This window comes from Lepidochelys kempii, chromosome 5, assembly GCF_965140285.1.
Source record: "Lepidochelys kempii isolate rLepKem1 chromosome 5, rLepKem1.hap1, whole genome shotgun sequence".
NCBI classification, from domain to species: Eukaryota; Metazoa; Chordata; order Testudines; family Cheloniidae; genus Lepidochelys; species Lepidochelys kempii.
The window spans coordinates 82,628,449-82,641,565 of NC_136384.1; the positions used below are offsets into that span (position 1 = coordinate 82,628,449).

Below are 13,117 nucleotides of genomic sequence, written 5' to 3' on the forward strand. Positions count from 1 at the left end.
GGTGAGGCATGATTTCCCTTTACAAGATGCTTGAGCTGAAGTTAGTGAGACTACTCTTGTAATTTGCATGGAATTTAGGTATCGATACATTAGGAGATGCAACATTACCAACTTGTTTTAACATTTCTGTCAGCTAAATTCAGAATGACCAATGTATTTTTGGTATTCAGATCTATTAAGATGTTTATAATACCATCACATAATTGTGTGGGTGTGTGCATTTTAAAAAATCTTTGATTTTCTAAATCAAATTTAAAGAAATCTGTATATGAAACCAAGTGATTTTCTAGTGTGGCTGCCAAAGGCACTAATACTCTACCTACCTTTTAATAAGTAGGTAAGAATAAGAGAGAATTTGTTTGATTTAAAATCTAGGCCAGTTTCTAAAGAAGTGGCTGATGAGAGACTGGTCTTGGTAGCTGAAAGCAGGCATAGAGCTAAAAAAGCCATCCATGTGGCTTTAATAACAGGAGATCACCTGACATCTTTGGTGAAGCTTAGTGGGCAAGAGAGACAATTGACAATTCTGCCAATATTAGGCATTATCGGAGGCCTGCGTGTTCTTGGGTTGGTCAGTTCATAAGGGCCTTTGATAAAGGCCCAAAGGTGGAGTTAAATATCAGAGTCATCTTAATGTATCCTAATTCCCAGTTAGAATACATCAAACATTTTTTGTGTGTGTGTTCTTTTTCTCTAATGTAAATGTGCTTAGTAATTTGTTTACCTCTTATAAAAAATGTAGTGAAAAGGAAGGGAGTGAACCTAGGAGTTGATTTTAGGTGCAATGGCCATCTAAATTGGTTACATCCTCTCTCTAAGATAAGTTTAGGTGGTGGGGGTTAAGGGCCACAGGCTATTTACAAAGGTATTTAGGTGCCTAGAGGCAGGTAGACATCTAGTGAGATTTTAAAAAGCATCTAAACTGGATAGGCACCTAACTGCCATTGACTTACAAGCTGCTTAGGTATTTTTGTAACTAGAAACCTATCTGCATATTTAGGCACCAAAAAGACCTATGTAAATGTGGTCATACATCTTTTAAGATTGGAAGTCAATCTTTTATGATTTATGGTCAATGTCAGCCAGCTTTGCATTCCTATGTACTTGAAGTTCTTTGGTTACAAGCTGAAAGTTAAAAGGGGTAAAAGATTTTCTAAAAGGGAAGGACTTTGGATTTTGTATCTTGAAATCTTGGAGAACTGTTTCCTCCAATGTAGTCATTTAGGTATGTGGATCCAGGATATAAAATACAAATAAGGCTCTTATCTGAGCTATGAACGGTATAGGAAGTCTTGTTTTGATTTCATTGTTATTGTCAGTTTACCTATATCCGTGCTCCAGTGAGGTTGAACTGAGCTCACTATTCCCTTTTCTCCCATTTCTTACTTGGAATAGGACTATAACAGCAGAAGGCCTGATGGCTGCCTTATCGGCATAATCTTCAGAAATTGGCCTGGAATGCTTGTTCCTAACTTTAGTGCTTCCTTTACAGTTATGAGCTTAAAAAAAAGCTTGCTTAAAACTTAGTTTTAGAAATGCAAAGTTAGGTTTTCTCTTTGGACCTTAAACCATAAAACAAATTACATTGTAAGATGGATAAGTATTTAGGCTAGGGCCAGCTCTAACATTCTTTTAGAGTTTTTATGAGTTATTTATAAACATATGATGTCTTATTAGGTCAGTTTCTTCGTAGGTGTAAGTCCATTGGCAATACACCGGGGATAAATTTAGGTCATTGTCATCCTAACCTTTATTTCTGTACAATTCTCTGACCTACTGACATAAGTCTCTTCATTTTGTAAGATATTACTACTGACATCTTTACATACTAGACACACATTGACATTTGCAGGTACTCCTATGCCCTGGCCCAGATACAAACATTTATTAAATGATATTTCCCTTACAGTGAGGTTTTTTCAGGGTATCATTTCATTTATAAAACATAATATAAACACATTTTTCATGCATCATATCAAAGACCAGAAACTATTATTCAATTTTGCCAGCATAATAAAGAATTTAAGACAGACAGAGCACATCTTGTCTTCTAGTGGCCCTGGATTTTGAGAACCTGGTGCTGATCCGTTTCTTTTATCCCCCTGTGTCTCCTGATCTTTCTTGCCCCTGCACTGTCCATATTTTGTGGGCATCAGATTGCACAAGCAATAACCCCCAGGCAGTGATCCAGCCACAGCTGGCCCTGTTTGCTTTCATCTGGTTTCCAGGTGGGCGGGGGGGAACAAAATAGGGAGAGGGGGAAGGAAGTTACAATTCTGAACTTGATTCCTCTCTCTTGAGGATAAGGCAGCCTTGTAATTTCTCTGTAGGGACAAATAGAAGGGGCTTCTGGGAGTGATTGAGGAATTACAATAGGCAGCAATGTTCATGGCTGGACTTCCTTTCAGGGAAAAATAAAAACTGTCCTCTCCTGAAGCTAGAGGATGGACTGAAGGACCAACTGTTCTTTCCATCTATAACATTTAACATTTTATGACCCCTTAGTGAAAAACCATAATTTGCCTTGTTATCTTATTTGATATCCATTCTATGTGAATGCAAGAATCAGTTGAGTATTGAATTGCTTCCAAGGGAGAGAGGATTATGAAGGAATGGAAGTACATCAGGAAGCAGGAACCATTGGGATGGAGTGAACAGGGAGCATTTGAGGAAGTCATCAGGGAGCCTAATAGTGTCTGAATAAATGTTTTCTATATTATTCAAGCAATAGCAGAAGTTTTACAAATATTCACTTGGGTTTTGAAAACTCACTTCAGTCTCGACTGTGTTAGAAAATTCATATTTAATTTAAGGGTGAACTGCAATGCTAAAATTAAAATTGACATAAGCATTTATGAGCTGAATGCCCTATTGACCCGTGTGGGATATTCAGTAGGAAAATAAATTTTACTTAACCTAAAAATTCTTTTTTATTTTCATCTGTGAAGACTTCCTGGCATATTCTGGTTTGTTGGAGAGCTACCAAAATAGATCATTCTTTGAGATTGTCACTGCAGTAGATTCTGTGGTGTTCTAAAATGATTCACACTAGGAAGTATTAGATTAATTTTACAATAGCAGGAAAAACTATTTAAATGTGCTTACTAACTTGGTTGCCCCACACATTTAGCTTTTCAGTTTTACACCTTTAAGTAAAGTCTATTCTACTTCATTCTCCAAGCCCTCTGGTGAACATAATTGACAAGTTATATATATACACACACAACCTAACACTTCACTGATTTCTAAGGCATACTTTCATTTCTAATGACAGTGCTAGTTTCCTTTCCTTTCCATGCTTGAATGAGTGGTAAAATAATAATGGAATAAACTATTAGCTCTCTTAATTCTTAAGAAGCTCTGAGTTTTGTGGAGAAAGAAGTATATCACTATTCCCCCTTTAACCTACCTGTTTTTTGTCCATGTGCACTATGGGGCTCCAGCCCATAGGTCAAATAGCTGAGCTATGCACTGGTGGGTGAAAACAGAGTCCTCATTTCAGACTGTGGCTATAGCACACCATCTACAGCTACCTCTAAGTCAGTTGATCAATATAGTGGTAGATCCACCTTGCCTTGCCTGATACTACCTGTATCAGTCTGACAACATTTAAGGGTTGTGACCCTGTACACAGGCTCCTGGAATCCGTCCCCCACTCCAACAGCACAACTGGACTTGTTCCACTGTGTCCGTGCCCAAGGGGAGTGCATCCAGGATTTGCTGCATACTATCTCCACAATTTTTGTTGATGTTTAACTCTGTATATACTTCAGTGCCACCAAACCAGCAACTTCCTGATGAAATTAATGGACTACATATATACAGTCATTTAAGTCCTCTGTCCTTAGCAATGTATGTTTGTTTTTCAGCATGTTATTTGCACTGGGTTGTGGTGTAAAGTGGAAGGTGAGAAGGAGTGCAGAACTAAACTGGATCCACCAATGGATGGAACAGACTGTGACACTGGAAAGGTATGACCACTGATTTTCCTACTGTAACTAATGGAAGTAGTGCAGCAATTAATTTATTGTGATTAAATTTTGGAAATTGTTCTGAAAAATTGCACACACATTACTTTTAAATCTGAGATGAATCATTTTAATTTGTAAATTTTAGGAAAGAGTATATAACTAGATATTTCTGGGAATAACTGTTATTAATATAACATTAACATAGTATACAATAGGGATAGTTTTATCACTGTACATGCAAATACACTTCATAGTTTTAGCATGTCTTTATTGGTTTCTCACAACAGTTCAGAATATAAATAAATCAATGTCACTATACAAATGAATTTCACTACAAAAAAAAATGTAATATGAACACTATCCAGTTCTGTGGACCTTATACAAACTGTATAATAACTGTAGGGTCATTTTTGAATATTTTAACATAAATTACCAACCTCAAAACCAAAACACTATTTTGACTGGCAATACATAATTGAGTGTCATTTACGTTTAACATAAAGGGAAAATATAAAATGTACCAGTGAATAATTTTTAGATTTTCCCAATCAGTAGTGTCTCAGGTTGTCAAATAAACAGATCTGATCAACTATATGCCCCTATTTATTGTGCACACCTGAAATAAAACATAATTATACTGAAGATATAACAGTTTTAGAAAGGAGATTAATAGACGTTTGAAAGAGTCCATTACAGTTACTCTTTATTCTGATTAGTATCAGAAAAATAGGTTTTTTCTATATACAGTATGAATATTTTGGGGATGGGGAGAATACACATATGCATATGCCTAATTAAATAATTTGTGTAGATCAGCAGCTTGCTTGTGTGTGGGGAAAAGGTATTTATCCCTATGAAGAGTGAAAAATCTCTAACTTAACCAAGCCAAAATATGTTTTCACATTTGCACCATTTTTGTTTAAAGCTAATTCTGCTTTTTGTAATATATTTTATCAATGGAATGTCATTGTTACATTGTTTCAGTACTTTATTTTTAAGCTGAAATATGAATTTTCAGACACTCAGAAACACTACTTACTAGAATTAATTTCATGCAAAGAACCAGTACAGAATTACTGTATACAAATTACTACAGAAGAGGTTTATTTCAAAGAAGTTTTAAAGTGTCAGAGCACCTAAAAGAATGACAGATTTCCTAAAGAACTCATCAACAAAGAAATGAAATGGTCACTTAAAGTGAGACTTCTGTTAAATGTCCATCAACAGCTTTTATGCTTCGGAGGGCCTTTGCCAAATGTGCGCTATCACAATAAATGGAGGCCAAGTGTGTAAGCCAACTCTCTTTTTAGAAAAAAGTAATAAACAGCACAGAAACATTCATATATCTTGCTTTTCTTGTGGTATTAAACTGCCAGCCCCCGTGCAGTCTCCCTAAGGGATAATTTGCTCTTTGAATCATAAAACATTGAGCCAAGGACAGTTTTTGTCATCTAAAAACCAAACAAAATCATAAACAGAATAAGATAAAGTATTCAGATAGTTTCAGTGGTGTACATTGGGAACAAACCATTATTTATTTTTGTTCCACTGGAATAATGAGATTGTGTACCCTAATGATACTGGCAAACTAGACTTGTGTAGCCTATTTAATATTTTAAAACTACTACTATTTCTTGATAAAGGTAGTATTCTTTTCTGAGAAAAGAGAAATATATGTATAAATCCATCATGTATTGAGAGGAGAGAGCCTTAAGGCTATATTATAAGTGGTGCAGGGTCAGCTATACTAATGTTGCCTGACAGTTTCCACTGTAAGACCTTATTTTCTGTTGCTTTTAACTTTGCCAACCTTTAACTGTTCAGAATGAAATTTTCCATGCTAGGTGTCTACCTCATGTTAAATATTTTGGAAAATTTCGGCAAAAATGGTTTAGCCAGTTCTCAGAATAAAATTAGGAAAAATACATTGTTTTGCCTTTGTTAAAAGAATCCTTGCAACCATTTAACGGATAAGCTGTAGAGCTTCTATTCTTTGAAACAGGGAATTTCAATTTGTCAGAGGGGTCACTGGTACAAGGGATGTGCCCATTGCCATCCTCATCAAAATCGGCTCAAATTTGGTCAAACTATGTGCCTCTAAAAATCCCAGTTCTCATGTGCTCAGTAGAGATTTGTTAGCATTTAGCATCTAAATTCTCCCTGTACTGAGCATGCTGCAAGGGATGAGCAGAACATTCTCAGCAATTCCTCCTTCGAGCAGCCGGGGGCTGCTATGGCACTGGACAGTGGAAAAGAGCCTTTCTATCTGGTGCTCTCAGTGTTACCATGTGGGGCCAACACAGCATGGAGAAAGAAGAAGTCTGACTGGAATGCTGAGTGGTCCAAGCATGGAGGGTTGCTGTGGGGACACTGGGAGAAGGGGCCACAGGTGTTGGGGGAAGACTGGGACAAAGAGCTAGGCATGGGGGTTGGGATGTGGAGCCGAGGGACCTGGGGAGAGACTGTCATATAGAGCTAAGGGTAGAGGGACTTGGATTGGGATAATGAGGCAAGATGGGCAGGAGGAGGAGACTAGGTCTAGAACAAGGAGCAGTGTGGGGTGGAAGACACATCTAGCAGAATGAAGTAAGCAGACATCCCTGAAACATCATAATTATCTTACTGGACTAGGAAAGGTTCTTCTTTCCATTGTCACGGTCCAAGATGAGTTTCATATTCATTAGTCAGTCCTACTCTGTTTTGCTCAGAGCATGACAGTGTTGTATTGTTGTACAACATTCCTTCATTTAGGAGGTGATGGGGATTTCATTTACTCAGTCTGTCTTGTTTCATGCTCATCCTGATTAAATTGTTCTGTAAGTGAAGGATTTGTGAGCATTCCTCAGCCTCTACCTAGTACAGATACAGTCCCTGGAGAGTCCCTTTTACCCCATAGATCTATGGTAATATATCTACTTTTATATATAAGCTTGGAAGGATTAGATTTTTGTTGGTATATGTCAGTAAATGTTAATTTCATTGTACACATGCACAGATGAAAACATATTTCCATTAATAATAACTGAAATTTACAGATAGGCAAAGTAAGAAAAATGGTGCCTGAAAATGTATTAGAGTTTGATTTAAGGATATTGATGTGTATATTTTGACATGTGACATTGACAATTTGTGTTTTGATGATTATAAAACTTTAAATGTTTTGAATCTCAACATCTACTGCCACTAAATAATTATTGTCTGACTCCCCATAATTTCCTGCAACAATGAACATTTAAATAGGTAAAAATTGGGAGAAAAGTGCTTCACCCATAATTTTGCACACCGTGAAAATTTATAATTGATAAATATCTAAAATTTCTTAAAAATAAACATCAATATTATCTGTCAAAATTATATTAAAAATTGAATTATCCCAAGCCTATTTATATGTACATGGGCATTTTTAACCAGAGGCATCCCCAAGCATTTCAGTTTCCATATATAGAAGTTGCTAATCTAACAGAAATACAGTCATCTCAGGATGTTGTAACCATATGGTATAACTCCACCAACATCACTGCACGACACTTTAGGACAGAAAGTGACAAAATTTAAGTTGAAATTTAAGATTACCCCCAACTGGGAATTACACTGGGAGTAACGAAAGTAACCTTGTGCTAAATTACACAGATATTTCATGACCGCAGATAGTCAAGGCCTTTGTGTGTTTCATCTGAAAAATGTCCTTTCCAGAAGCACAGTATACACTGACGGCTTTCTAGGACATTAGCTCAGTACTCAGAATGAAAAGAAATATTTGATGAGTCACTGATGCCACTGAAATTCAGTAGTCATTATGCTATTCCTATTCTTATTATTTAGTACCTGTTACAATTACAAAATATACTGGGCCAGATTCTCAGATGGCATAAATTAGCATAACATCCCCATTAAGTCAATGAGGATTAAGTACATTTACATCAGCTTTGGATCTGAACCATAGAATCCAGCAAATACACCACTGTGGGTACAGTCAAAAAGAAGTTTATACAACTTTTTATTAGTAGGTAAAAGAGTACTGGTTTGAGTATTGATGTTTGTATTTGTCATGGAGACTACCATTAGTACAAATTGCTCATACACTACTGAAAAGATGATAAAAGAAAAGTTATTAACTGTTATCTGTACTTGCCCCATCTTGTATAGCTGAACAATATCTATTACTGCATTTTGCAGAAGGGATTTATTTATGTTTTGTGATATGCAGATTTTACCTTTTTTCAAAGTTAGCCTGTGGCAAGCCTTTTATTTTACTACATTGTGCACCTCTCATGTACCACTAATTTCTATGCGACTATGTTTCTTACATACATGATAGTGTTCTGAAACAATTAAGTAAAGAATATTATCAATATTATATCTGTCATAAAGGAAAAACTGTTTCTCAATGAGTGTAATCCCACAAATCCCCCAGTGAAGGTCACAAATCCACATGATGCACTGGATGATGGATTTTCATTTGTATTTCTGAATTAGCAGAAAGGTATGTAACCAGACAACTCCCTTGTGATTTCTCAGGAAGCTCAAGAGCACATATTATTTCTTCTAAAGTGAATGATAACTTTGGCTTCCTAAATTGATTTCTGAGCCATCTTCAGACAGTAGCACAGAAATTACTAGTTTTGTGAAAAAGTTAATTTTTGCCCAAACACGTCCCCTTTGAACATTTAGCTTCATACGATGGAAGGGATACAGTTCTGAAGACCCATACTAAAAGATCAAAAGTTAATAAACACAAAGGCTGCATCCTATCATATGCACCCTATCAAGTGTATAACTTGTTCCAAAATGTTCATTCTTGGAGAGTGAAATATTGAGGTCCTATTTCTGAAAAAGTTTGCTCTGAATTTTAGTTTTGCCACTGGTGCCCAGATACCATGATGATAGGGACATTATATATGTGTGTGTATTTTAAGTGTGTGGAGGGGGAGGGATATTCCATTTATCTACTCTGCAAAGTTATATATATACACACTTGTAATGTGCTTATCTCCATGGCAGCTGGACACTACTTATAAAACTAAAATTGAAAGCTAAATCTAACGGATGATTTACTGTTACAGTGTATTACACAGCAGATAAATGAGAGGAGAATTATAGTTGTCCTCTCCTGGCAAATGATGTATATGTATAGAAATACAACAGGTGAAATCCTGGCCCTATTGAAACTTCCATTGACTTTACTAGGGCCAGGATTCCACCCAAAATATTCCGAAAGCTAAGCAGGGCATTCCTACCTCCCATTATCAATAAAGTCCCATTTACCCTAAAATTTGTGTGCTACATTACATCAGTTTTCATTATAATTTGCAGAAATACATGTGAATGTATGCATCAAGCCCAGCACTTCATATAAGTGTATTGATATAGATAGATATGGATTATCTCTCAGCTGTATTGACTTTCATCCTCCTCACTTCAGTGCTTTTTTGGAGTAGTTGAATGGTAGGGTAAGTCAAATGATCTTGAAGTCGATAATGGCGTGTTTTATGCAGTAAGGACCAAGTGAAACTATCATGGACATCAGTGGAAAAATTCTATTGATTTTAAGGGGAGTTCGAACAGGCCCTAAATTCCCAGTATTTTCTTTGCCTTGATGTTTTTAAGAGTGTGTTCAATAAGCCCTGCTTATGCTGTGCTACCAGTGCAAATGGAAGACAGTGAGTTATTTTGGATGTGCCTTGATTTATTCACCTGAGAGTTGACTTTTGGCATAGTGGTGTAAGGCTGGAGAATGTACCAGTAGAACATCTTTTCCTGAATATCTGGACGGAGAGTGGAGCACATGGAGCACTTGCAGCAGAACTTGCAACACTGGAATCAGCAGTCGACAGCGCGAATGCACTGGGTAAAAAAAGTTCCATTTTCCTTTTCTGTGCTATAGAATTTCTCAGTAATGTTTAACTGTAGTCAAACCTGGTCATACACAGCTGTGCTAAATGTATACAATTCTTCTTTTTCCATAAATACTGAATAATGGGAAATAGGAGATTTCTAGGGTTTGGGAAGATCAACCTTCCCCCAAAAAAATGGGGCACATGAGTTTGTCTTGCTAAGAAACAGCAGGAGATTTATTTATGTAAACTTGCCATGAGACCTAAAAAAAAAATTCAGTGAATAAATTATTATATTATTTTTTCCTCTGTTTCTACGAGGACATAACTAAAATAAAATTGTAAGCTATTTCTTTTTCAAACTAATTTTCTGACTAATTTTAGCAAACTATTCTTCCTCTGGAGATTGTGCACAGTCAGTTCTTTGTGAGAACTCAACATCTGAGATTTGAGCTGGTTTTTTTTACTTTTGATTGCATACACAAACCACTTTTTATGTTTTTGCTCATCCAACCAGGGAAGAGATCTTTTACCATGAGGTTTCTGTTGCAACACTTTACAAACAGAAGTTCACACTCCCTAAATATTTTCCAGTAGTCACTTACATTTTGTTATTTCCATGAACATTCCTGACAGGAAACTCATGTACGAGAATGTTTGTTAATAGCAAATATACCAGGAACAAACATAGTTGAAACAATTCATTTTAAAATCAAACAAATATTAATGAAAAACATTTTTGATTGTTTGCACAGCTCTGCTTATGATAACTATAACAGGGTGAGGGGAAGCTTGGTCTTCATTGTTGCTATCACCAGCTTCCGCGGTGCAAAAGTATAGTGAGAGCAGCAAAGTTGGACCTATTGTAAAGTTTTCTGGAAGTACTGTATCAAAGAATACAAGTTTATTTTAAAGGTGACCTACAAAGGAAAAAATAAGTGAGTTCAGGCCTTTTAATTTTTTTTCACCTGAAAAAAATATCCAGAATATTAGGTCTTGTCCTCCATCTGTTTGCTGGAGGAGTCTTTGAAGGAGATGAGAACTGGACTGGGAATTGTCTTACCCTCAATTGGACAGATGCTTAAACCTTTCACAGAGAGATCTTTCCTCTCAACAGTTTTCACAAGCATTTAAGTTAAATAGGTATGAACAAAAACAAACAAAAAAAGTTACCACATTGAAGGCAAGGAGTGTTTAACCACTGACTTCATTGGAGCCAGGATTTCACCCCAGAACTCTAAACCTATGGCTAAAAAAATACTGTCCCCTCTCAATTGATCAACACCATTTTTCCCTTGATAGGAAAGGAGTATAAGAAGAGAAATAGTGGGGAGGGAAGTAGCGAGAACAGGAATGGGTAACATAAGTGGGAAGACGGAAAAAGATGGAGAAAAAGAGAGGAGAAACATACTAGAGATAGAGATAAATGGACAGAGGAGTTTGTAAAATCGAAGATGAGGAAAACATGGAAATGGGTGTACTGAACAAGGTATTCTGACAGAAAAGCCTTTTTTGCCATGTGCAAAATTCTTCCCGAGCTCCCTCTCACCTGAATGTCACTTCTAGCTGTATTATAAGATGCCTATAAGCTATTTCCAGTACTTAGGGATGTCTTAATTTCATTTTCACTAGTTTTCCAGGCAAGATTTTCCAATAATTGCATACTCTCCAGTTTCTGCAGTCTGCTATTGCTCTTCCATAATTAGCACCCATAGGAACAACTGAAAGGCCAGAAGAAAGTATGTGTGGGCGGGGGAGGGAGGGGAACTGTAACAGTGCACCAGTAAATTGCAGAAAGCTGTAAATTTAAAGTACATGCAAGTGTTGTGCCCATTCCTTGATGATTTAGACTCAACTTTGGCTCAATCAGGAGCTGAAAAAAATCATCTGAATTATATTGAAAAAAGCAGCTGGAGGTCTATAATAACCTGTCTTGAATACCTGGGCTGAACGTCCCTCTTCATCTGTTCCTAGGTCTAAATGAAAATTTGGAATTTGTATATCTTTCTTAAGAGAATTGATGAAAAACAGAAGTCAAAGTTTTTTTAAGTTTCATTTTGTAGTTGGTGATTTTTTAAATGTGTTTTTAAGATAAACAATGTATTTCATCAAAAGATGTCTGTCTGTTAAAGCAACTTTTTATATAGACTGAATGATGTGGACTGTGTTTTCAGGGTTTGGCAGAATGTCACCAACAAATAAAAGACATGTCTGTTCCATCTTCTCTAGGTCAGGTCCTGAAGGAGATTGTCATGGACCCAGAATACAATACAAAATATGTGAGAATCCTTCTTGTCCTGCTGGAATGCCTACGTTCAGGGACTGGCAATGTCAGGCCTTTGCTGTCAGACCTTCATATCAGAAGCATGTATTCCAGTGGCAGGCTGTTATAGATGAAGGTAAAAGTAAACTATAACCCATTTAACTTGTGATGTAGTTCTATGTATTAGATCCAATATCATAATGTCCATTTAGAAAGCAATATAAAAAAAGAAAATTATAATTCATCAAGCTCAAGCTTAAAAATAAGTTCCATATTGAATCATTTAAATTTTACTGCTCTTCCATCATGCTAATGGCAGTTTCACGTATGTCCACAGGCTTTTGTCTCATCTTTATATTGAAGTTGACCTTCCCAATGAACACATCTTCCATAAAATGAAATATCAATGGCACAAATGCAAAAAGAAATAGTGTAAAGTCTTCCATAAGCACACATTTCTAGCGGAACATCATCAAGATGTTAAAACTTGCCTACCTTGGTTACACATCCAGTTACACAGTTGAAGAGAGAGTGGCGATCCTGTAGCTGGCATTGATTTCAGAGAAATGGAGGGGCGTGGCTTTAACATTTAGCACCCTAGATACCTTGTGCTGGATTTGGCAGAATCCAATGTCTAATGTATATTTTGGACTTGGGTCAGTTTCTTATAAATCTAGACAGCAACCATTCGGAATATTGCATGCATTGGTACAATGAAACAATGTTCCTTATTACCTTGAAGTGTATACTCACCAAGGAAAGAGCGATACCAAATGTTTATGATATCTGTAAAGCTAAAGTTAGCACAAAATATTGACGGCCCAGAAAAGAAAATATTCTACCCGAGTCTGTGCTAGGAATGTGGATGATAGCTGCTATTATACTGAATTTCCTTTAAATTTTGTCATATTGTATTTTCTTCAAAGAAATTAACTTGAGGAATTGAGTTACAAAAGCCATTTTTAAAATAAATCAACTGTTGATAAACATATGACTTACTCATGCAATAATTATTGCGTATTAAAACTCATTCTGAGGTGTGAGATCAT

General features: G+C 36.3%; 1 protein-coding gene across 1 annotated transcript in view; it reads left to right on the forward strand.

The window, feature by feature from the left end:
* Positions 1-13,117, forward strand: part of ADAMTS19 (ADAM metallopeptidase with thrombospondin type 1 motif 19) — a 278,728-nt gene that overhangs the window by 190,715 nt on the left and 74,896 nt on the right. The window contains exons 11-13 of the mRNA XM_073344873.1: positions 3,870-3,971; positions 9,689-9,819; positions 12,035-12,204. Of these exons, the coding sequence (XP_073200974.1) occupies positions 3,870-3,971; positions 9,689-9,819; positions 12,035-12,204 (403 nt within the window). The remainder of the gene's footprint in view (positions 1-3,869; positions 3,972-9,688; positions 9,820-12,034; positions 12,205-13,117) is intronic.